We start from the raw sequence: 26469 nt of genomic DNA, 5'->3' as shown, positions 1-26469 counted from the left end.
AGGAGTATATTATTATTAGTAATAGGAGTCCCACTGAGACTGGGATTGTGCTAGGCATCGTATATATGCATACATCCCCAGTCAGGGAATTTAATATAAAAATAAATAATACAGGAACTCATCTGCTGATGGGATTATTAATTTTAATATCTTAATTCAATGATACTCAATATTTTAATTTAAATGAAGCTGCTGCAGAATTTCTGGTTTGCCACACCAGTGTCTCAGAGTTCAGTGGGTGGAGTGTTTTGGTTATAATTCAGCACAGACTGTTGAGTCCTAACTGCCCTAATGCAGGTAGTGTAACCAACAATATGCAGGAAGGGAGGACAAGTGTATCAATGATGACTGCTCCCTGAAGCACTGTTGTTGGAATTTGATCTGTGGAGAACTCCTCCGACTTCACTGGGACTCTGGGTAGGCAGGCTATTGGCCCAATGAGGATCAAGTTTCAGGACTGGGCTTAACTTAGTCCAAGTTCTAAACCATTGTCTCTATTTTCTGTCCCCTCCCTACTCCTTTTAAAACATTTTTTAAAGCACTTATAGATACCTGTGGAACATTATGGAGAAGGGAGGGAAAGTTGAGGAGGCATAATGATGAGGAGCAAAGAGTGTTGGCATAGAGAAGGGAGTGGGGAGAGGTTCTTCGTATCTGTCAGGAGGAGGAGAAGAGGAAGTATGGTGATGGAGATGGAGTAAATGCCACTGAAAGTCTGTCTGCAGGAAGTGAAGGAGTCAAAGAATGAAGTGCTGATTTGAAGAAATGCAGCTCTGACATCGGGAGAAGCTGACTGCTTTAAGGCTTCCAGAAGAGCTGGGGGATTTCCAGATTCAACTCCTGTCCGCTGGCAGCCATGTGGTGGTGGGACTTGGATGGGTCTCCCTGTTTCTGGTATAAATTGGGGCAATGAGAGGTCATGGAAGCTTGGCTATCCCACCCTTTCCCAGCTGCTGCTGACCTTAAACACAGCACTTAACCTTTGTACCTCCATTTCCTTGCAATAAAATGGGGGCAATACTTACACACCTTTGTAATGTGCTTTGAAATCTACCAATAGAAAGGGCATATAAATGCTAAGTATAGAACTGTTTACTAGAGTAAACTGGTTCCTCACTATAATTGTCTACATGGATCCACACGCTTGAATGATGTGCTCCCTGGCTCACAAGCTCACACATTCTGCTGGTAGCTAGCATGTCTGATGGGCAGTTTGCGCTTGCTCTCTAGTTTTGTACCCATATCTGAGGGAGCATGGACCCAACTGCCCTTCAATTTCTTCCCCTAAATCAAGGATCTATCCGTAAGACTCCAGAGTAGTGTCTCAGTGGTTTCAATGGGCTATGCATCTGTTTAACTAGAAAGGGTTGTGTGGAGACTATTGCTTCTAGGTTAGGAGTCTCCTGTGGGCAAGTGCAAAACTCTCTTTACAGCTGCTCTGGGCTTCTAATCTGTCCCAGCTGTCTGTCAGTCAAGCATTTCTGTTGTTTGGGCAAAACAGTCTACCAAGTTCATTGCATTACTTACAGTGTTCCAGGGCGCATATAGATATCATGTCCTCTATCTTCCAAGCCCCTTAAGTACAGACGTTCTGCCACTCCAATTCTACAAATATTGTCACAAATTTAATTTTTAAATACCAGATGTGGTTTTGTTCCCATTTCCCCATACTAGGCTGCAAATGTACAATGGAATGTCTACATCCATTTCCACAGCCTTTTTTCCTCTTCCCTCAGTTATGTTTTTTATTATATTGAAAAATATTTGGCATATTTAGAAGGAGAAATTGTTAATGCATTATGGAAAAAAAACTTTGAAATTTGATACTATTGGTTTTGTAATGTTTTTATTGTTCATAATTAACATTTTCACACAGATGCTATTTTTTTTTTTAGTGGGCCTGTACTGAAACGTTATGTAAAATTTACTTCAAAAAATGATGAGCCTATTGCATGTGAGTGGGAGGATTCATCTTCAGGTAAGGTTTAAAGGTGGCATTTTCTTTGAGTTCCTTTTTTATGTACATGAGAATATTGCAAATTTAATTTAAAGTATTTAAAACACTACTCATCGTAATTTAAAATTGCATGCAGTATCATGAAAGGTTTCAGAAGAACCAAGAGGCTGAAGGTCTGTTCTTTAGTCTACTGGGATCATCCATGAATGCGCTAACCTATGTATATATTGCTTTTTTCTTCAGAAATTGGGTTTTACCTACATTTTGGAAATATCTTTGGGTTTTAATTATATGTAAATGTAATGAGGTTGAATGAGGCCGAATGAGGCCAGAGTCCGTGGAAAAACATAGCATGTGATCATGGTAATCCCTGTTGTGGTGATTTATATTGCATTTTTCAGATAAATCTATAGCCTTGAAGGGCGATGCAAGTGAATTTTTGTCAAACACACCACTAAAGCATAAACTAGGTAAGGTTATTTTTTAAGTTCCTTTATGTAAGTGCATGAAATACAACTAGGCTTTCAATTTTGCAATAAATTATTAAGTGCAATAAAGACTCACAAAACTTGTGGGGGAAAAAATGTTAATTTTCTCTTTTATATTATGGTAGTGTGATAATCCCAATCAGATTATGGTCCCATTGTGCAAACATAGAAAGGTGCAATCCCCAAGAGCATATCATTAAGATGAAAAACATGCCAAGGGTGGGAGAATAGAATACAATAAGCAGAAGTGGTCATAATGGTGATTGGCAGGACTTGTTAGTTCCATCTTTTAAAAACAGAATTAACCCGTGTCTAATTTTAAAATGAATTTAAACTCTGGTCTTAAATATAAAAATATGTTGAATAAATTCTGAGCTTTCTCTTTTTTGGTTATAGTCAACAATTTTCTTTTTAGCCTCACCATGCTAATATTACTGATTGTTTAATTATCAGTATTTTTCTCTTATTTTGCCCCTCTCATTTTTATTTCATTGTTTAAAACTCTGTTTGTCTTAAAAATTATTTTAAACATGTGGATTTTGGTATTTAACATTTGCCACTTTGTTATAAATATTATAAATTGTGTTGTCTAACTCTAACTTCTCTGTATATTTTAAAGATCTTACCCTCTTTTCTTTAAATTAAGCCTTGGCCATTTATTCTTTTCTTTTAACCAATACCTTATGTTTCCGCTCCGTGAGGTGCTTTCGGATGCAGCGAGAGCTCTTATTCCTCTTGTATAGTTCAAGGTTTATAGTAGTCCACGCTGACTGTTACTTATCTCCTTAGTTTCTTCTAGATGCTTACAAACTCATTTATTTGTTCCATTATCTTTCTGGGTACCAAAATTAAGCTGACTGGTCTATAATTCCCTTAGTTGTCCTTATTCCTCTTTTTATAGGTAGGTACTATATTTGCCCTTTTCCAGTTCTGTAGGATCTCTCCTGTCTGAGTTTTCAAAGATAATCGCTAATGGCTCAGAGATCTCTTCAGCCCGTTCCTTAAGTATTCTAGGATGTTTTTTGTCAGGCCCTGCTGATTTGAAGACACTAACTTGTCTAAGTCAGTCTTAACTTGTTCTTTCCCTATTTTAGCCTCAGGTCCTACAAATTTACGCTGATGTTCATTATGTTAGTCATCTGATCATTGTTACCTTTTTGCAACAAAAAAGGCATTTAACACTTTGGCGATTGCTGCGTTTTCTGTCGTCTTTCCTTCCTCATTGAATAATGGACCTACTCTGTCTTTGGTCTTCCTTTTGCTTCTAATGTATTGTAGCCTCTTCATTGCTCTTACTATTTGAACCCATTTTGTGACATGCCTCAGGAGGTTGCTGAGATAAATGGAATGAAATGTAATGGAAACCCAGTATGGGGGCTATTGTTGGACAGAGAGGGCGAAATATCTGTGTATTACAGTGCTACGTGCTCATGTGAAATATGATTGACAACGCTTGTTTTCTCGCGCAGTCATAAAAGCAATGTGTTATAGCCTAAGTGTTAAGGATGTGATGAATATTCTGTATTAGCCTAATACATAGTGCTATTGGTTTTATACAGGTATTCTGTTAAACACTATTCTGATAAAAACGTGACTAATAAATAGTTGCATGTTAATTAATGTCATAATCTCTGAGCTCCTGATGGTGAGAGCAGTAGTTGAACACTATTCAAATGTTGCCAGTCCTGGTGTGCTTGTCACTAGACCGCATTTTGAATATTATCCGGAAAGCTGGCTGTATTTTTTTTAAAAAAGGCCTGGTTGAAAGCTAAACAATGCAATAATTTTGCAAAAGAGTGCACATTTTGTAAAGCAACAGTCTCTCATGCTAGTGAAATTTCAGACTATGCTACAGTCACCAGATTGAAATATGCACAATTGAAAACAAATCCCTACAAAATTACTAAGGTATCTTATGCTGTGGGAAGTGACAGCTTACTTTAGGACCTTCGATAGGGGTAATGATTCAGATTAACTAATTAGAGCATGTTGGACTTCTACTGATAACATCTGGGTTTATTTTATCCAATATGAACTATTTTTTCTTTTAATCTGTTCATTAGTAATGCCATCCCAAACACCCAATGTTCGTCGGACAAAAAGAATACGACTAAAGCCTTTGGAGTATTGGCGAGGGGAGCGTGTGAACTATATGATGAGACCTTCAGGTATTGTTTCTAAATATATTTCTGCTTGTCTTTAATTTAATTCACTGCATTATCAGAGTATATATCGGGACTTATTTTTTGTAATAAATCCTTTTGAGTCATATTCATTAGACCATACTTATGTACTAAAAACCAAAACAATAATCAGTGACATCTGTGGCCTCAAACTGTCTCAGTTGTTTTTCCCTCAGTTTCTTTCTCATTTGCTCCCCATAGCCATTAAGTATTCTCCTTAAAACATATATAACTAGAAATAATGTCATAAGAGATTGCTACACACCCTCAGAAAGTGAAGCTGCTCATTCTGTACTTCAGTATGTTAATGTTATATTCCTAAAGGGGGGAATAAAGTGATTTTGCCAAATCTGTATTCTCCTACAATACAGAATCATGAAGGTAAGAGAAGGAAACCACCTGTTAGGCTGAGTCTGGTCCTTCTTCTAGTGCAGAATTGTTTTTCTGTGTCTATTGTTCTAATTCATCCAGTCTGATTTTAAATGTCGCAAGTAATGGAATACATCTCACTGTCAAGGATTTTTGCCTTGCATGTCAGCCTACATTTTTTCTTAGTTTAATCGCATTGTCTGTGATTGCATTAAATTTTCTCCATCCTTGTTTTTTAAATAGTTGACGCACCTTCCTTAAGTATTGCATACCTAGAAGTAGGGCCAGATTTTTGAAAGAACTCAGCTGCATTTGCTCTCAATGGGAGCTGCTCGATCCTGAGGTTTTTTTTTTGAATCTGGCTACTTGCTTTAGGTGTCCTGCATGAGTTCTAAGGAATTTTGAAAAACTGTGCTAAGCTCTTCTGAATGTCTGGCCCGTATATCTTAGTTTTTAGTCTTTCTAGATAGATCAGTCATCCATCCTGCTTGATTATTTTTCTTGCTTTTCGAATCATAGAAATGTAGGACTGTAAGGGACCTTGAGAAGTCATCTGGTTCAGTCACAGAATCATAGAATATCAGGTTTGGAAGGGACCTCAGGAGATCGTCTAGTCCAACCTCCTGCTCAAAGCAGGACCGATCCCTAAATGGCCCCCTCAAGGATTGAGCTCACAACCCTGGGTTTAGCAGGCCAATGCTCAAACCACTGAGCTGTCCCTCCCCCTGGCTGAGGCAGGACCTACCCGGAAAGTCCCTGGTAGGTGTTTGTCTAACCTGTTCTTAAAACCTCCAGTGATGGGAATTCCATAACCTCTCTTGGAAGCCTGTTAGTGTACTTAATTATGCTTATATTGGGAAAACCTTTCTAAATAGCTAACCTATATCTCCCTTGCTACTGATTAAGCTGATTACTACTTGTCCTACCTTCAGTGGACTTGGAGAACAATTGATCACTCTCCCCTTTATAAAAGCCCATAACGTATTTGAACACTGTTATCAAGGTCACCCCTCAGTCTTCTTTTTTCAAGACTAAATGTACCCAATTTTTTAACGTTTCCTCATAGGTCAGGCTTTCTAAAACTTTTATCATTTTTATTGCTTTGCTCTGGAGTCTGTCAGGTTTGTCCATATCTTTCTGAGGGTGTCCAGAACTGGACACAGTACTCCAGCTGAGGTCTCACCAATGCTGAGTAGAGTGAGACGGTTACTTCTAGTGTGCTCCTTATGACAATCCTGTTAAAACACCCAAAAGATATTTGCTTTTTTTACAGTTGCATCACAGTGTTGGCTTATATTCAATTTGTGATCCACTGTACCCCCAGAGCCTTTTCAGCAGTGCCTTATTCCCCATTTTGTAGTTGTAGATTTGATTTTTTCCTTCCGAAGTGTAGTGTTTGGCATGTGTCTTTGTTGAATTTCATCCTCTTTATTTCAGATCCTTTCTCCTGTTTGTCAAGATCATTTTGAATTCTAATGCTGTCCTCCAAAGTACTTGCAACCTGTCCTAGCTTGATGGCATTTGCAAATTTAATAAGCATAGTCTCCACTTTATTATCCAAGTAATTCATAAAAATGATGGATAGTACCAGACCCAAAACAGACCACTGTGGGACCTCTACTAGATACATCCTCCCAGTTAGACAGAGAACCGTTGATAACTACTCTTTGACTATGGTCTTTCAATCAGTTGTGCACCACCTTACAGTAAATCATCTGACCACATTTCCCTAGTTTGCTTATGAGAATGTCATGAGGGATTGTGTCAAAAGCCTTACTTCGGTAGGCATCCTTCAGTCTCAAGAGACCATGGATATGCACCCCTGCGAGGTAAAGCCTTAGTAAAATCAAGATATATCAAATCTGCTGCTTCTCTCCCATCTGGTTGGCCAGTAACAATGTCCAAGAAGGAAACTAGTTTGGTTTGGCATGATTTTTTTCTTGATAAATCCATGTTGTGTATTACTTACGACCCTATTATTCTTTAGGTGCTTACAAATTGATTAATAATTTTTTCCATTATTTTTCCAGGTATCAAAGTTAGGCTGACTGGTCTATAATTCCCCAGGTCCTCTTTGTTTCTCTTTTTAAAGATAGGTACTATGTTTTCCCTTCTCCAATCCGATGGGACCTCACCCATTCTCCATAAGTTGTCAAAGATAATTGTTAAATGTTCCAAGATTGCGTAAGCTAGTTACTTAAGTATCCTAGGGTGAACTTCATCAGGCCCTGCTGACGTGAATACATCTAACTTATCTAAATATTCTTTCACCTGTCTTTTTCCTATTTTGACTTTCTTCCTTCTCCCTAGATAATATTAATTGTGTTAAACATCTGGTCACAAACTTTTAAGTGAATACTGAAGCAAAATCAGCACTAAACACTTCAGCCTTCTTGGTGTCATCCATCATTAGCTCTCCTTCCCTGCTAAGTAGACGACCTATGCTTTCCTTCATCTTTCTCTTGCACCTAATGTATTTATAGAACCTCTTAATATTGCCGTTTGTGTCTCTTATTAGGTGTAACTTGTTTTGTGCTTTAGTCTTTCTGATTTTATCCCTGCATGGGACCTTGCCTACCAGTTCTGAGTTTGTAAAAGTCTGCCTTTTTGAAGTCCATTGTCCTTATTCTGCTGCTCTCTCTCCTTCCTTTCCTTAGAATCATGAAATCTGTCTATCATTTTATGATTGCTTTCACCCAGGTTGCTTTCTATCATCAGATCAGAACCAATTAATCCCTGTTAGAATTAACTCTAAAATGATTGTTTCCTGATTAACTCCTTCACCTTCTGAAACAAGTTGTCCCCCAGTACATTCCAAGAACTTATTAGAGAGGTGGTTTTTTTTTTTTGGTCCAAACTACCTTCAGTTTGTCTCTCTTTCTGGTAATATGATGTGATGCTCAGATCTGTAGGTGAGGTTCCTGATAGAAAAAGGTAGAAAATATTTGTTAGCAGTGTATGATAAAATACCTTTGTACGTGCTGGCCAAAATTGCACTGACCTTTTTGTATGAAGTTGCAAACTCATGTCAAAAGAGAGTCTCTTTCACCATCGGTACTGGCCAGATTTCTTTTATGCATTAGATGTGTGTGATTTTGCCCTCTATTATGTTTTGTTTACCAGCTTTTAGCCTTTTTTTAATACGTGTGAATTAATTAGAATGAAGTATATTTTAAGCGAGAATTAGAAAAATGGATACTAACATCTAAATATTACATCTCTTTAGTTCCTCTTGTCCAGTAATTTTGTAATTATTTTTTTACATTATATATATTAATTAAAGCAATCTTTACAATTACTAATTGCAAGAAAATTAACATCAACACAGTATTTATGGTGTTCCCTACGTTAAGTACGGGAAATACTCTGAATGCTGCAGTAACATTAATTAGACAAAAGTTAAATTAAAAACTTTAATTTTTTTAACTTTTACCTAATTAATGCCTAGAGCTCCTGGCTTTCTTTTTCTTGTAAAGTATTGTGAACCTTCCAGTTTGCCTTGAATGCAAAAAGATCCATTTCAGAACCCCAAAATTTTTGATGATCAGTTGGAAGGACTTGTAGTGAAGACTATTCTGCCTGATCAATTTTTCTTCTCTTCATACAGCTGACCTTCATATTGGTGGTGCCCTTGATATGCAAGGCCCTGTTAGACAATAGATGGGTTTCCACCCACTGCATTAGTGATGAAACTTCCTTTTGTAAATCCCTTGACCTCGTACTTCCCTCTTGGTTGTGTCGTTACTAGAATATGACTGTTTGGCAACACTGGGGCCAGTTGTCAAAGAGCATACTTAATGCTCTAAGCTGTAGAAAATTTGTTTTTTTGTTTCAAGGAAAGTGTCTTTTGAGCCACTGACTTAGAGGACATGCCACATCCTTCAAGACTGGTGTGTCTCTTGTTATGACAGATCTCTCTGGCTCTGCCATGACCAACCCTCCCTGGAACATCTCTGGACTCATCCACCAATGCAGGAATTTCAACACAAGTGATGGAATGTGTACTTTTTGAGATGGGAAAATCAGAAAATTTCAGGGAAGGGACAGCAGAAAATTCTACAGGGTCCTCATGCATTTTTTGCCTAGGGCATTATCCCTGTGCAGGATACAGTCATCCCTAGAAAGTTCAGGAGGGTGCCTACTCACATTCTCAGGAGGGTAATTGCTGATCTGATCTTGTTCCTCTTTCAGCTGACTGAAAGATTTTGTGTGTACCTCTTTCTTCATCTACACTCCAAGATACGACTCTTTTTTGAAATTTACGATAAATATGTGCCGTTGCAACATTTGGGTTGTTGACTCAGTTGCTTGAGTGGACCCCACCTTGGACGGTCTCTGATGAATGTTGTCCAGGAAACAGTATACCTATATCCCTTTCTGTCTGAGAAAAGCCACAGAACAACAAGGACTTTTGTGAACACTGAAGGCGTGGATGACCGTCTGAAAGGCAGTGGTTTGTATTGAAAGTGATGGGTCCCTTGAGTGAATTGCAGAAATCTCCTCTGCATTTGATGAATTGGAACATGAAAATAGGTTTATTTCAATTTGATTGGCACAAGATAGTCCCCTCGGCAGATTGCACCACTATGGACTTCAAGGTCTGCATCTTTTATTTGATTCTCCTTATGAACTTGTTCAGGTGGTTTAAGTCCAAGACAAGTCAGTCCTCCCTGGATCTTTTGGGTACCAGAAACAAGATTAAGTAGTGGCTGGAACAATCTCTGATTTGCAAAAGATGATCTATGGTCTTCAACATATTTGTCTTTTTTTGTGAATTTGAGGATACTGGAGAAGGAAGGAAATAGATCATTCAGGATCTTTGAGAATTCTATGATGTACTCTTCTCAAACCACATCCAGGACCTGTCTGTCTGATGCGCAGAGAGGCCATTGGTTCTTGAATTTTAATAGTCTCCCCCCAAGATGTTACTTGTCCAAACTCTCCTGACCATATTCAGGCATTGTTTCTGGTGTCTTCAGTTTCATTGCGGGAAGACTGGTCTCTCCACTGTCTGGGCTTAGACTTGTTCCATTTGCTTTGCTGTAGACCTAGGGGACAATCTCACGGACTTTGCCAGTGTTTCCCATTTGGCCTTAATTATTTTTTCCAAATAGAGATGAAGAGGAATGTGCGGTTCAGGGTTTAAACTGGTTGGAAAATACTTTTTTGTAATTTCTGTACCAATCCGCTCCTCTTCTCCTTGGAATCTTTTCTGATGGGCTCATCTGATGGAATACCCAAGCATCTAATCACCTTTTGTAACATTGTCTCAAATGATTCAGGTGGAAAAAAGATCGTTGTGCTTTTATGTCAGCCTGTGATTCAGACTGAGACTGAGAATTCACCTTCCTTCTGTGACGATCCTGACTTTCCTCTCTTGGACTTAAATTGAACAGATTTCCTAACCTTCTTTTTCTTTTGTGATGACCATGAAGAAGAGGCTGAAAGTGAATTAAATGATGATAAAGCTGAAGAACCACCAGAGAGAGACAATTCTATTCCTTTTATTATGCTTTTTCTTTGTATGTGTGAAAATGTTCTGAACAGAGCCTTTAGCTCTGGTACCCTCTGGTGATGAGTCAGAGGAATTGCTGCTATCCCAGGAGAACAGGTCAGTTTTCTCCAAGGATAGGTCTACACATAAATATACGTCCAGGCTTGAGCCCAGGCTCAAACCAAACCTCCTTTGTGTCCACACGCCAATTGTGTTAAGCTAGGGTTTGGACCCAGCATTCCAGGACCCTGCAGGGCTGGAAGGTCCAAGCCTGTGTTAAGCTGGGATCTCGGGTCCGAGCCCTATTGCTTTCCTGTGGGCACAAAGCTCTGGCTTGGCTTAGGTCCCAGAAGACCTCCGGATGTATCCCAGAGTTCCTGGCAGCAGCTGCCTGGTCAAGTGTGCTCCCCATTCCGGCTCATCTTCACTGCTGCATGGAGCTTGCCCAGAGCGGGGAGCAAAGCTGACAGCTGGGAGGCAGCTCCGGGATGTTGGGAATTATCCCTCCCCTGGTTGTGCTGACCTTGGAGCCTTGCCACTCCCCCTCCCTGCAGGGCAGCTGTTTGGTTCTTGCTCCACTCTCTGGCCCTTGCTCGTTGCCACTCCTGTCCTCCCTGGAGCTGCATGTGCAGGGGCACTCAGGCTGCATGTACTGTCGGGGCAGCGAGTGGGAGCCAGCCTCAAAACTTCCCTGCAGTCTCCAGGGAATCCTTTTATCCCTGCCTCCTGGAGTTTAGAGGCAGGGATAAAGGAATTTTCCTGCCAATGCGACCCAGCCTAGAGATGGAGAGCCCAGTTCTTAGGTTAGATGGTACTTCAGTATAAGGCCTTCTCAAACTGCAGTCATTCTACTGAGACAGCCACAAAAGGAGCTGCGTATGCAATTTATGTACTCATGTATTCCTTATGGGCACCTGAATCCCACCAATAACACTACGACAGTTAGGAAACAGGGTGGGCAGTAGTTTTCCCACAGTGCACCACATTCTTAGGGCTGGAGTGTTGACAGGGGGTGGAGGTGCTAAGCACTTCGGGATATGTTTACTTTGACTCGGGTCTGTGCACTGCAGTGTGGATGCTAGAGCCCTTGGTTCAAGCGCAGGTTAGAAAATCCTCAACCTAGGATTAAAATGCAATGTAGATGCTCAAGCCCAAGGTTCCCTGACACGGGTCAGCTGACTTGAGTCCAACTAACCCTAGACATACCCTAAGTGTCTGAGGTAATTTCTTGAATCCTTTTAAAAATTTTACTCCTTTGGGGAGGTGGGATTCGGAACCCGAGTCAGATGAGGAGTACTGTGAACCTGTTCTGCCAACAGGCATCTCTTTATGTTTGCCCCTTTAAGAGTGGATAAAAGATCTGTAAGGGGACAGTGCAGCTGCTGATTGAGGCTAACAAGATGGCAGGCATGTTTCATGCCAAATCTAAGAGCTCCCTAGCCAAAGAGGGTGTTTATTTCTTGCGGGGAGCGGGGAAGATTCTTTTCTTCTCTCCTCCATGCAGAATTCCTGACTTCCCTTGGGCTTGCAGGAAGGAGACCAAATTGTCCAATGATGGAAGTGATGGGGGATGATGAAACCTGCGCTGTGAGGGGGGGCATGTCTGAACCAGTCTGCTCCTGGCTCTGTCTTTGGCAGATTCAACTGGTCCTGCTTATGGTTTCCCTGGGCCACTGTCCTTTGATGAAACCCCCTTTGGTGGCTGAAGGGCTCTCATCGTTTTCTTGCCGTTTTTCAATACATTTGCTGTCTGGCTGTCTGACTCCCCACTGAGGGGGGTGTGCCTGGGGACTGGCTCCTGGGTCGGAGTAAGGTGGCCAAAGCAAAGCCTTTCCAACCCAGCGGATGAGGAAGCTGGAGTGCACATGAGACCTAAACCTCTCCACCTGCTCCGTGTTGCCGGAATACAGAGCAGGAGGAATGCAGCGTTGGGCTTCTGTTTGGACCTTTCTTTACCATCCACTGAGCCTGTTACCTGGGCAGGCAGGGGGCTAGGTGGGTGGGCGAGCACTGTGGAAATTCCAGGTAGGAGACTGTTTCTTCAGGATTTTTGATTCTCTCACAGCAGGTGCTGAATTCCACTGCCCTGCAAGTACTTACAGGAGGCAGAACAAAACTCAGTGGGTCTCTGGAAGATGGGAGCTAGTTCCCATCAGTAATCCAATCAGCTTTGATTCTGCCCACAGCTATAGACCCGATCTGTGGATCTAGCCTTGAGAGAGAATCTGAGTTTTTGGATTGGATTCCTGTCTGGGTCGCTTCACACAAGGTGGTGATTAAAAAAACAAGTTAACCGAAAAAGCAGTAACAAGGAGTCCGGTGGCACCTTAAAGACTAATAGATTTATTTGGGCATAAGCTTTCGTGGGTAAAAAAATACTACTTCAGATCCATGGATGAAAATTACAGATGCAGGCGTTATATACTGACACATGAAGAGTGGGGAGTTACCTTACAAGTGGAGAACCAGTGTGGGCAGGGCCAATTCAATCAGGGTGAATGTAGTCCACTCCCAATACTTGAGGAGGAGGTGTCAATTCCAGGAGAGGCAAAGCTGCTTTTGTAGTGAGCCAGCCACTCCCAGTCCCTATTCAAGCCCAAATTAATGGTGTTAAATTTGCAAACGAATTTTAGTTTTGCGGTTTGAAGTCTGTTTCTGAAGGTTTTTTGTTCAAGTATGGCTACTTTTAAATCTGTTATAGAATGTCCACGAAGGTCGAAGTGTTCTCCTACTGGCTTTTGCATGTTACCATTCCTGATGTCCGATTTGTGGCCAAAAAAAAAAGCAATGTGTCCAAACAGAGTAAATTCTGAACTGCACTGTTTTTTTAAAGAAAAAAAAAGAATATGCTTTTTCATAAAAATAACTTTTAAAATGTCTACTATGCAGTAATGTTTGTTACTTTTCTTCTGTTTCAGGAGGGTTTGTGGTAGGTGGAATAGTGTCTCCTGAAAAGGATCCATGCAAGAAGGCTAGAGTAAAGAGAAAACATACACCAAAAACAAGTATAAACTTCCTTGAAACTTATTTTGTTTTTTATTTCAATAGCAGTATAGAGCAATGGTTCAGATTATGCACAGTGCTAGCTCTTCACACCCCTTAGTACTCCTTTGGGGGAAGATTTCGTAAGAAGTGTAATTAATGTTAAAACATATTAGTATGAATTAAAACTAACATGTTAGTGTGGACAAGGACATTGGGCTTTAAAACACTGATCATGGCTAACCCTTGATTAAGAAGAACTTCATGTGGCGAGAAAGGGGGAGCTACTTGAGGGAATCGGAGGTTGGTGGTAAACTCAGAGCAATGGGTAAAGAAGGTGAACTGCAGTTCTGTCATTGATTAGCCTATTGGTTAAATAGTGTAAGTTAATGCATGTACTCCTATTATGTGTGGGCAAGCTGCTGTAACTACCAAACGTTTCATGAACGCAAGCAACACCAATATCATCCCAAAAGACAATACACAAAGGTCTTACGTATATTGGGAAAACACATTGTGTTAGACAACATGTTGATGTTGAATGATTTTACCTTCAGTGTGGACGAGGACAGTTGTTTTAAAAATGTTAGCTGACTGTGCTGATGAGATAAGTACAGTTCTTGTTCATACTGCAGATGGTGGTGACTGATCACATTTCCTATGATTGAGTTGTTCTGCAGATGATCACTTCGAACCAAAACACCATATTCCATCCCAGTAAAGAAGCTGGCTCCTTGTCAGTCTGTTATCTGGTAATGGGTATAATTCCAGAAGCCTGATATTTCTGAGCAGAGGTATTGAGACTTCCTACTTTCTAGAATGGAGTCTGAGAAAAAAATATAATTTTAACTTGGAAAAGATTTGTGGTGTAGGGCAGGTACGCCTCCCACTAAAACTGCTTTAACTACTTTAAAATGCACAGAACAAAAACTCTGAAGACTTTTGCTTGTGAATTTGGATTAGGGCTGTCAAGCAATTAAAAAAATTAATCACGATTAATTGCATTGTTAATAATAGAATACCATTTATTTAAGTATTTTTGGATGTTTTCTACATTTTCAAATATATTGATTTCCATTACAACACAGAATACAAAAGGTACAATGCTCCCTTTATATTGATTTTTATTACAAATATTTGTACTGTAAAAAAACAAAAGAAATAGTATTTTTCAATTCACCTAATACAAATACTGTAGTGCAGTCTCTTTATCATGAAAGTTGAACTTACAAATGTAGACTTATGTACAAAAAAAAAAACTGCATTCAAAAATAGAACACTGTAAAATTTTAAACCCTGCAAATCCACTCAGTCCTACTTCTTGTTCAGCCAATTTCTCAGACAAACAAGTTTGGTTACAATTTTTAGAAGATAAAGCTGCCCGCTTCTTGTTTACAATGCCACCTGAAAGTGAGAACAGGCATTCTCATGGAGCCATTGTAGCTGGCGTTGCAAGATATTTATGTGCCAGGTCCGCTAAAGATTCATATGTCCCTTCATGCTTCAACCACCATTCCAGGGGACAACAATCCCAAAGCAGTGCGGACCATCACATGTTCGTTTTCATTTTCTGAGTCAGATGCCACCAGCAGAAGGTTGATTTTCTTCTTTGGTGGTTCGGGTTCTGTAGTTTCCACGTCGGCGTGTTGTTCTTTTAAGACTTCTGAAAGCATGCTCCACACCTCGGCTCTTTCAGATTTTGGAAGGCACTTAAATTTTGGAAGGATTCTTAAACCTTGGGTTGAGTGCTGCAGCTATTTTTACAAATCTCACATTGATATCTTCTTTGCATTTTGTGAAATCTGCTTTGAAAGTGTTCTTAAAATGAACAACATGTTCTGGATCATCATCTGAGACTGCTATAACATGAAATATGTGGGAGAATGTGGGTAAAACAGAATAGGGGACATACAATTCTTCCTCAGGAATTCAGTCACAAATTTAACGCATTATTTTTTTAACGAGCGTCATCAGCATGGAAGCATGTCCTCTGGAATGGTGGCTGAAGCATGAAGGGGCACACGAATTTTTAGCATATCTGGCAAGTAAATATCTTGCAATGCCAGCTACAAAAGTGCCATGCAAATGCCTGTTCTAACTTTCTGGTGACGTAAAAAAGAAGAGGGCAATATTATGTCCTGTAAATGTAAACAAACTTGTTTGTCTTAGCAATTGGGTGAACAAGAAGTAGGACTGAGTGGACTTGTAGACTCTGAAGTTTTACATTGTTTTATTTTTGAGTGCAGTTATGTAACAAAAAAAATTCTACATTGGTAAGTTGCACTTTCATGACAGAGATTGCACTACAGTACTTGTATGAGGTGAATTGAAAAATACAAGTTCTTTTATTATTTTTATAGTGCAGATATTTGTAATCAAAAATAATATACACTTTGATTTCAGTTACAACACAGAATACAATATATATGAAAATGTAGAAAAACATCCAAATACTTAATAGATTTCAATTGATATTCTATTGTTTAAAGGTGCGATTAAAACTGTGATTAATCGTGATTACATTTTTTAATCACGATTAATTTGAGTTAATCATGTGAGTTAACTGCACTTAATCGACCACCCTAATTTGGATTGAAGACCCATTTACTAAATGTCCTTTTGGCAGCAGGTTTGACCTATCGTGAAATCACTGAAAGAAGATGAGTTTCTGCCATCATTTATCAGGTTCACTTTGAAACCCCCAGTAAAGAGCCCTCTGTCATGGGATATTAATATGTTCCTAATTATGCTAAATATTGCCTTTGAGGCACTTGGTACTTTTGGGGTCACGTTTCCTACCTGGTAAGTCATTTCTGACTTCAGCTGGTAGCAAAATAACTTTAGGTTCTAGTGACTAAACCTTTATACTTTATTTCTTAAGACTAGCTGGTACTTCAGACATCTCTGAATTTCCCCCTGAAGGGGGTGGTAATTTTCCAGTTTAATAAGCCAGTCATCCTCAGAGGCACTCCTTCATCAACACTTCACGAACATCACTGGGTTTTTAGCTGATGCAGACTAAAACCCTTAAATGAAAAAAGCTGAGTAAATTTTCTAACATAAATCCCCAAGTTCTACTGAAACCAAGAGAACTGTTGAAATGTCTGATTGCATCTGTCACTGCTACAGCACATGGAGGCCTGCAGTTGGGAGAGGGTTCATGTGAAAACTTACTTATCTGAGGCAGAGTGGCTTTGTTTCCAACCTTAGATGTGTCCCTGTGTAGGATATCTGCAAAGCTGCCATGTGGTATTCTCCATGTATTTATGAAGTGATATAGGTTGCATTTGACATTGAGAAAGAAATCGAGGTTCTGACTGCTTGTAGGAATTACTCCCCAGTTATAGGGTGCCCAAACTGTCCTGCCCCTTAGTTTGTGTGAGATTTGGGATATCTTACTTTGGTTTGATTACCTTCACTCGTCCTGAAGATTTTTCCTCAGAGGAGTCTTAATTTTCTGTACTTTGCAAGAAGTTACACTGACTTCCTGACATTTGGCTGGAAGATTTACTTTTATTTTAGAAATATTCCTTGAGATTTTAATCTCCAAGTGAAGATCCTGTAAGCTTGTAAAGAAAAGGAAAACCTTCACTTCTAATAACTTTTCTTTGAAGGTTTCATCTTTCAGTATTCCCACTCAGTCACCTCCATCAGAATTTAGTAGGGGGAAGGCTTTTTTTGGATTTCATAAAATGTTTAAAATTCTAAGTGGCTTCAGGAACTCCAGTGTCTTTAAAGCAGCAAATGAACAACTTGGATATGTATTATTGTTACTGTTGTGACAGGAGCAGTTACCACTGTTCTCAGGAGTCCCTGTTTGTCTTGCATAAGAGAGTGACTCCACTGAGAAATTATAGCTTCCAAAATTTAGTATTACAAGTAATTCCCATTTATTAAGGGAGTAGTCTTTCAACCTATTTGAATATTTAAAATTTGGGGAATTATTTAAATCCTTAACTATGCATTTGAATTCTAAAATATTTGGAAAATGGTGGTGGCATAACATCTCAGGTTGGTTTAAAAATGTACAGTGATTAGTTTTTTTTTTACATTGTTCTTTTGCAGGGAGTCATGTTGCTGAACATTTGAATGTCTCCCTAGCAGATACTTCTAAGCCAACTGCTGTATGGGATCCAACCATTAATGAAGAGGTTTTGCTAGGTAAGTTGCTGAAGTGACTTGACCGGGTTCTGAGGAATTCTGTGACAATACGGCAGAATTTGGTCCTCCTTTGGGGTCATTCAGGGAAGTATGCTGATCAGGGCTTCCTCTGCACACCTAAACTCCTGAGGTGCTGAGATACCCCTCTTCCTTCCTCATGCAGAAAGTCAGGGGAGCCAGAGAAGGGGAAAAAGGGAGATAGCACACTACTCTAGAATTTTTCAGTCTGCTGCTGAACCTGGTACTTTGGAATCTTACAACAAAGTACTATGCTGAGTACTCAATATGATTAAGAAATTGGAGGATGTACTGTGCTAATGACAAAAATGTTTAATATATATATGGATATTATTCAGCTTCTGTCAATTTTGTTTTTCTGTAGAGTGTGTTAACACTGGAAGTAATCATTCTTGTTTCTTTAATGATGAGTCAGTGGAAATATATAAAAACCTGAACACATCTGTGTTTGCTGCTGGTAAATTGATCTTGAAACCACTTAAAGAAAAGGGGCACCAATTTGTTTACACAGATAATATAGTGAGTACATCGGTTTCCTTATATATTCTTGTATAGCAAAATACCATGTACTGAAAGGCTTTGATACTTTAAAGACCTATTTACTATTGTTAGAAGTACTCTACTACTTGAAGTTAATGCTGTATTTGTAACTTTTATTACATGTTTTCTTAAAAAGGAATACGTGCAGAAAACATGTTAATGAAACATTTAAATTGTAGAATCAAACACTGAAAAATAAGGGAAATTCACCAAGTTAAATTTTGCTCTACAAAAGTAACTGAGACACCTGGTACACATTAGCCTTCCTGTGTTCTTCATTATATGGAAAAAATATCCATATATTGTTAATAAATACCATAAAATGTAGGTAGCAATGTAAAGTTTTCTTCTCTATTAAGACTTTTACATTTCAAATACCTGTCTTTATTAAATGCTTGATTTCACAACCATAAATTGTAGTGGGTTGGGGGGAGTGATGAGAGGAGTTGAGGGCTTATTGTTTTTTGAGAGTTTTTTGGAAGTTTTTAATTTGTATTTATACAAAAAACTTTGGTGTATATGAGTGGGGAAGTTTTAGCATAAAGGATTTTTTTCTTTGTTAGTACTACAATCATTTTGCAAAGAAAATATCTCACTAATGCTAGAATATTTGCTTTTGATTTAATTTCTGAAGGCTTTCCATGTTATCCGTGGCAAGATTATTGTTACCCTTCATAAGACGTCCTATTATCTGACTACAGGAGATTTTTTCTATGTTCCAGAAGGTAAGTACATTTTAAAAACAACTTGTTGCAAAGGGACCAGCTGAAGGGAAAGTATAAGTGGTGGAAACTAAGCTGAGGGGGTGCTAGGAGAAAGGGAATAATTGGATAACATTTGCTGAATTTGGGGATAAGAACCTCATTAAGAGATGAATAAGTCCCAAAGGCAGAGAGAAGTTAATGGTCAATCCTGTGTAAGCAGTAACACAAAACACTGTATGTTTATGTTGGTTATCTTCATGCTTCAAATGCACTATGAAGCCAAAAGCTATGCCCTTGTCTTCAATCACTCAATAAGGGCTAGTACAAAGTGTAGCAGTACTAGTTAAAGTGTTAACACTTTCATAAAAGGTTTTGGAAAATCCCTACTATTTTAGCCCAAATAACAGCTATTATATCTTGCTACCAGCAGAAGGCAGGAAGAAGGAAATGGTGTTCATCTCCAGCCTGTGAAAGTTACTAGACTGCCAAACACTGTTCAGTTCTTTGATCTTTTCTAGTCCGCTAAACCAACTTGCTTATTTTGGGATTGGTCTTCGGTTGTGTTTTACCAGTGTAACTTTATGGTTGGTTAGGGATATGATACATATTTTACTGAAAGCTATACCAGTGAAGCCTTATTGTGGATGCAGTTATACCAGCATAAAGGTGATTTAAACCTGTATAATTATTCCCCTTCCTGTACAGGAATGGTTATACCAGTATAAAACACATTTATGCCGACATAACTGCATCCCAGCTAGGTGGCTTGTACGGGTATAATGAAAGTGGTGCAGCTCCACTGTAGGCAAGGTGTAAGTTATCTGGCTTTCAGTGTAATTAGTTTGCAGCTCCGTGTTTTAGCAGAATTTTCTGTCTTTAGGTTAGTAGTCCCAAGCAAAGGGTCAAAGACTTTTCAGGGGCTGGAGATGACATGGTTAGGATGGCTCCTGTCCTCTCTATTGCTCTGGATAATGCATCTTTAAAGGTATGTACTGAAACCCTGCAGGATTTAGTCTAGATTGCACCTGCCAGAACACCCTGTCGCTACAAATACTATTAGGTGCAGGTTTAATAAATGCAAGCATCAAAAGCCCCTGGTGAATTTCACTATATAATCTTACTACTGGCCCTCTATTGGCTACAGGTATCGTGGATGATAATTTCTCATGCAGCTGTCTATCCACCCAATAACTACAGACATCTGACTTTCAAGGACTTACATGTTCTGTGTGAAAAATATGGTAAAACTACCGAAGCCAATTCCCCTTTGACTATTCTTTCCGTGGTTCAGACAGGCACAATTATTTTTACCACCATGTTTAAATATGAGCCTTGTCTAAATTTAGAGCTTCCACCATTATTCCCATCAAGAGTTTGCCCCCTTTGGGAATGATAGGTTTGAAAAGTCCTGACGTGTGGACAGGGTCATTGAGTTAAACATACTAAATGCCTTGGAGCTCTGTTCATCTGCAGAAGACTTTTAGTTCTAGCATTTGGATGTGGCCACTTTCAGCAGATGACTGGATCAAGAGTACTAAAATTGCCAGAGAATCCAGTCTCCTGTGCCTGTAGAGATAGAAAAGGATTTGGTTGCTCTTGGATCCTGAAATCTGGTAGGAAAGACAAAACATTGACAGAGGAGTTGAGCTGAAAATCAGTTGTACTCAGGTAATGGTGAGTTTTGTGAGAGTTCTCTGTAATTTAAAAAACTGAGGAAAAAAAACATCATAATGAGAGAGTAAAAAAGATCTCTCACTCCAGAAGTAAAGAAACTTTGTGAATAAACTTGATACAAGAAAATAGGTGTGACTGAGCTATAAGGAATGACGGTAGCCGAAGCTGAAGAAAGCATTTGAAGTGTTGGATGTTAGAGGCACTGGAAAAAAGCAGTTTTCACTGACTGACTTTTCTCACAAATTTCACAATATTCCACTAGGATATTCCTATTGGTTTGCTGTAATGTTGGAGGGGATTGGAACATCCTTTGTTAGTTTCTAATCATATCTTTTGGGACTTTTTTTACAATGCCTCACAATTTTGGGGGTGAAAATAGTTTTCTTTGTCACAATTGCTTTTACTATTTTTACTGCTCAGGAAGTTTTCTAAAGGAAGTTTTTTAAAGGAACATGTTAAGCTGGTAAATCTTCCTTTATTTGGGGTCTGACATCGCAAAAGTTGTTTCCTGTTTTCATCTGCTGGTAGGAGATTATAATTAAGGCTAAGATTTAGTCACAGATATTTTTAGTAAAAGTCATGGAGAAGTCACGGGCAATAAACAAAAATTCACTGCCCCTGACCTGTCTGACTTCTACTATAAATACCCATGACTAAACCTTAGCTACTCCTAGGGCACCGCTGCTCTGCGGGGTCCCTGGTGGCTGACGGCTGGCCCCTGCTCAGGTTGCGGTGGTTGACTGCCTATGTCCGTCCACTGTTCTGAGGCTGCTGGGGACAGCTCTCCGTCAGTCCCTGGGGCCACTGCTGCTCCAGCAGTCCCTGGGGCCAGCCACACCGGCCGCTACTCGGGCAGTCCCTGGGGCCAGCCACACCGGCCACTGCAGCTGTGGAAGTCAAACATGTTGTGGAATGTCACGGAATCTGTGACTTCCGTGACAGATACACAGCCTTAGTTATAATATGGTCTGAGTTGGTGTATTATGGGACTGAAGGAAACCCAATTAGCTGCATGTTAAAAATGGTCTTTTCTATTATTTTCCTCTTTGTAATTATTCCTTGCTGTAATAATTTGAGGGAGGGATAATTGTTTCATTAGTTATGACCTGTTCAGTTAATCAGATACAGGAACAGTCTGAACGTTTTCCTGTATATGCAATATACAGGAAATATATGCATAAATATGTATATGCAATCATGTTCCTGTATAAAAAGTAAATGTTGGATTTTTTCCCCCAGTCCCTTTTGGGGGAAGAGATTTATTATTTTACTATTCTGTGATCAATTCCATTATACACAGCTTTTGGGAAATCTTTTGATCAGTTCATCTCTGTTCTGGTTCCAATTTAATACAGGTTCAGGAGGTTGTCGTTTCTCTAGTTGCTATCTTTCTCATTAGCCCAAAAGTGAAATCTTGTGATGAAGCAGGTTTACAAACTGTATTAACATAAAACAGGTTCTTCTTAAACCTCTTCACAGTAAAGGGCCGAAAATTTAAGTCCCTGACTTAGGAGGGTGACATGGATGCAAAGTTCATCTCAATAGTAATGAATTAATTCCAATCTGTGGTGGAAATAAGTAGTTCAGAATATTAGGATTGGAGGCAGAAAAAGGGATCAAGTTGTTGCCAGAAGCTCACATTAAGAATCTCTTTCACTGAAAGGAATAAGTCTTGGTGAAAGACTTTGGGCATTGTATGAACATCTATTTGATCTCCCTTGAGCATTCAGTTCCCTTAGATGCTTGACATCTCTCTGAAAGCAGGGCCTCAGACCCAAAATTGAAGGGTAAGAGGTCCACACGGGCTATCCGGAGCTTAGGGAAGACCTACCACTTACTGTAGAGAGTTCAGCAATGGAGGCTGCTTCTCAAGAACAGATTCTGGAACCAAAAATAGCAGTTTTCAGAGTAGCAGCCATGTTAGTCTGTATTCGCAAAAAGAAAAGGAGTACTTATGGCACCTTAGAGACTAACCAATTTATTTGAGCATGAGTTTTCGTGAGCTACAGCTCACTTCATCCAATGAAGTGAGCTGTAGCTCACGAAAGCTTACGCTCAAATAAATTGGTTAGTATCTAAGGTGCCAAAAATAGCAGTGAGATCCACAACCACGCCAGAGCCAAAATTATAGGTAGAGTGAGGGGAATTACTGTAGTTACTGTCAGATTTGAGGCACTTGAAACTGATTGGACCCACCTGAAGATAGCCTCTGTTACAATGCACTGACATCTGGTAAGAGTTTTGGATATTTTTGGGGTGGCTGAGTTTTTTACTCTGGTCTCAGAATCCCCATCTGGTTGTAAGATCACTAGATGGAGCTAGAACCAACCATTACTACGGTTGTGAGTGTTAGCCAGCAACTGAGCAAATCTGGATCTAGTGACTGGGGCTCTTCAGGTACCCAGAGTTTACTTTCAAAGCCTTCTTTAGAAAAGAAAAGCAGCAGGCACTGCTCCACCTCATTACAGGCATAAAGGGTAAAGCCTACTTAGCCACTCCCTTAGGGGCATCTTTTCCCTTATACCTTTCAGGCTGCAGTTGCGCTGATCCATTGGACGTTTGAGCATCACACAACACACATTATTTACAATCTAACTTCTTTTTACATTCAGCCACAGCCCTACTGCAGTGATGCATCCTGGCAAATGCCTGTCTGCAGTCTCCCAGGAGTAGAGTGATAGTTACACTTTGAGTCCTTGAAGTATTCCATTTATCTGCACCTGAATACTGTTCCTAGCTATAACATCTGCAAGGAAGACAGCAAATTACCAACTTTGGCTGATTATTTATTGCATTAAGTTGGTCTTGCATCTGCACACTAATGTTCTGTTTAAAATTGTCATAAAATTCCACTTGAATCAGTTTGACACCTCTGGTTTGGTTTCTGAAACTACATAATTTACCTGTCAAGGCGAGGTTACACAAGTTGGATGTTAAGAGGGACAAACTTTTTGTTAATTACCCAGTTTTTTCCCTTCCAAGATAAATTTAAAATGGAATCTATTCCATATTAGTTTGCTGTAAATGGATCAGACAGTATTCAAGCTTGTTATGACTTTAATTAGTGATGATTCTGAAGTAGACAGTCAATTTCACTAGGCTGAAGGCAACTTTGATGGAACTTCATGTAATATTGTGATGGAATCCCTGGGTACAGCCTGGAACTGGGCTATCATTGGGTCCCCTTAATTCTCCAGCCTGCGTGGTCTCTCACAATGCTTTGCTAGTGACCAGCAGCAAACCCCTCCATGTGCTGTTATCTCTCAGTACAACAGCATGTGACGCCCTACGCCCAGCTAGATTGCATGTATGCTCCCTGAACCACTCACAAATCACACAGATAGGCACCAGCAAATCTCCCAATCCCCAATCTTGCATCCAAGGAATATACCGTCTTGCCCTGGTCAGAAACCTGACTAGTGTAAGTTTTTTACTGAGTCCACCCCTCCCTTGATGTGGAGAGTGGACACATTAGCCTTTGTAAACTGAACTGAGATTTCCCAGCCACTTCAAGCAAAACACACTGTTTTAGGTAACATATAAAACAGATTTATTACCTACAGAAAGATAGATTTTAAGTGATTATAAGTGGTAGGCACAAAAGGTCAGATATAGTTACCAAAGAAAATAAAGGGTAAATGCACAGTCTAAATCTTAAACCTTATTAGACTAGGCAATATTTAGATCAAGCGGTTTTTCTCACCCCACTGGATGTTGCAGGTAGGATACAGTTCTTAATACACAGGCTTCCGCTTTATGCCTGGGACCAGTCTCCTCAGTTCAAGTCTTTGTCTTCCCAGGGTTCTTCTTGCTTCCAGTGTAGGTGAGGGAGGAGAAAGTTAAAAGCACAATGCCCCTGTCCCTTATACTCGTAATTCTTGTCTGTGGACAGAATCTAGCCCAGGCATACCTGATGGGACTTGCTGAGTCACAGGGTTGAGCAGTCCCCATTGTGTGGTGCTCCTCTTACAGAATTGTCAATCCTTTACAACTCCACTACTGAACTCAAAATCGCTTAACTTCATACACATTAATGATATACATATTTTGATAGAACAGTGAGTTTCAGCAGATCGTGACCTTTCATATGATATCTTACATGACATACTTTGAATGAAATATAATTATATGACGGATGAATATGGGGGTTCAGGGTGCTGCTTTGAGGTACAGAGTGCCACAAATATCTATCAGAGAAGTGCAAAGTTGCCACTGGATCTCTGTTTATAACTTCTTGTAGCAATAATTCAGGGGTGGCCAACCTGTGGCTCTGGAGCCACATGTGGCTCTTCAGAAGTTAATGTGTGGTCTAGGCACCGACTCTGGGGCTGGAGCTACAGGTGCCAACTTTTCAGGGTGCCGAGGGGCGCTCACGGCTCAACCCCTGGCTCTGCCACAGACCCTGCCCCCCCTCCCCTGAGCCTGCCATGCCCTCGCTTCTCCCACTTTCTCCCTTCTCCCCGCCCCCCCCCCCCACCTCTTGCATGCCACAAAACAGCTGATGGGTAGGGAGGGAAGGGGAGGCAGTGATCGGCAGGGCCGCTGGTGGGCAGGAGGCTCTGGGAGTGGGGGTGGTGGGACTGATGGGGGGCTGCTGACATATTACTGTGGCTCTTTGGCAATGTACATTGGTAAATTCTGGCTCCTTCTCAGGCTCAGGTTGGCCACCCCTGCAATAATTTCTCAACCTGACATCCTATTCTGGCTGTCACTGTTCAATTAGTGCTCAGCCCTCCTTCAGGAGGTTGATCTGCAGTGGCAATTTCTGAAGGGAAAAAATTGACTAATTACCTGTGACTGGTAAGATCTCTGTGTATGGCCTCTACAGCTCTATGCTTAACTTCCATCCTTCTCCACTTCCCTAGGGTTCATCTCTTGGTATTCGGAATAAGTGGAGAGGCATTGAAGGTGGTAGGGACTGTAGACCTCATATCAAAAGCCTTACTCTACAGGAAGTATGTACTCTTTTAAATGGCTCTAAGTTTGTGGTGCTGTAAGCATACAAATTGCTAGTGACGATCTGCAGACATTACTCTTGAGAACTCTGATTACAAGTTTGAACCTCTTGATGGGATAGCCTTGTTTTTTTTTCTTGGTGTGAAAATCACGGCTTTTATTAAAGTTCTCATAACTGTTGATGGCCCAATCTTACACATTCCCTTCAAGACACTCCTCAATACACATCTTCTTAAAATTAGTCTAACTCTATATCAAAATAAGCAATTCTAGATGTAATTTTTTTCCTCCCGACTATTAATACATTTTAAATTAAATTCAGACTTTGGTGGTTTGCCCATTATCTTGCTTCGGAATTATGGATGAAATCCTGTTTAAGTTGCCGACCTATCCTAACTGCCAAAGAGTTCAAAATGCCTATAGGAAAAGTGTTCAAAGTTAAGTAATGCTACAGCAATGTGGTCATAATGCAATAAAACGTTCTGATGACTTTTTATTCTTTTACTCTTAGGAAATGGATACAATATACGCAATCTCCTGAATGAGGAAAGTATTCTTCTCTTCACACAGCTGAAAGGAGAAAGGTGGGGAAAATAACTTTGTACATAAAGGTTTTAACTAAAATATATTTCAGATTTGTGTGCAGTGTGGTTTTCTATTATCCAATTACTCTTGAATATAAAAGGGCCTTTTATGTCCATCTGAACATTCTATTTCTTAAAAATTTGCATTTTTAAATGTTATAGCTGTGCGTATACAAAGTAATTTTTCCACTACCAAAAATAGGACACCTGAGCTCCTATGGAATTAAGAATCTTTTTTTGTCAAAAGGAAGGTGATATGATTGAGCAGCTCATAAAAATGTTTTTTAAAACTTTTATTTCTAATTAGCAGTAAGTATTATGAAACCTATAACTTTTGAGCTGAGTAAAATGTCATCCCA

At 39.8% G+C, this 26469-nt stretch overlaps 1 protein-coding gene across 6 annotated transcripts in view; it reads left to right on the top strand.

Annotated features, from left to right (window-relative positions):
• The window catches only part of CENPC (centromere protein C), a 69062-nt gene that overhangs the window by 27017 nt on the left and 15576 nt on the right, over positions 1–26469 (top strand). For 3 of the 6 annotated variants that reach the window (XM_084627170.1, XM_084627169.1, XM_084627171.1), the window contains 8 exons: positions 1896–1978; positions 2359–2427; positions 4509–4613; positions 13410–13496; positions 17539–17634; positions 18017–18171; positions 18827–18917; positions 26038–26110. In XM_084627170.1, coding sequence (XP_084483296.1) covers positions 1896–1978; positions 2359–2427; positions 4509–4613; positions 13410–13496; positions 17539–17634; positions 18017–18171; positions 18827–18917; positions 26038–26110 — 759 coding nt within the window. Of the gene's footprint in view, positions 1–1895; positions 1979–2358; positions 2428–4508; positions 4614–13409; positions 13497–17538; positions 17635–18016; positions 18172–18826; positions 18918–19776; positions 19882–26037; positions 26111–26469 lie in introns of all 6 variants that reach the window. The other 3 variants (XR_014711450.1, XR_014711449.1, XR_014711448.1) reach the window with 3 other exon arrangements.

Source organism: Lepidochelys olivacea (genome assembly GCF_965140295.1).
Source record: "Lepidochelys olivacea isolate rLepOli2 genome assembly, chromosome: 4".
In the NCBI taxonomy this organism is placed as follows: Eukaryota; Metazoa; Chordata; order Testudines; family Cheloniidae; genus Lepidochelys; species Lepidochelys olivacea.
This window is presented reverse-complemented; position numbering and strand designations above follow the sequence as displayed.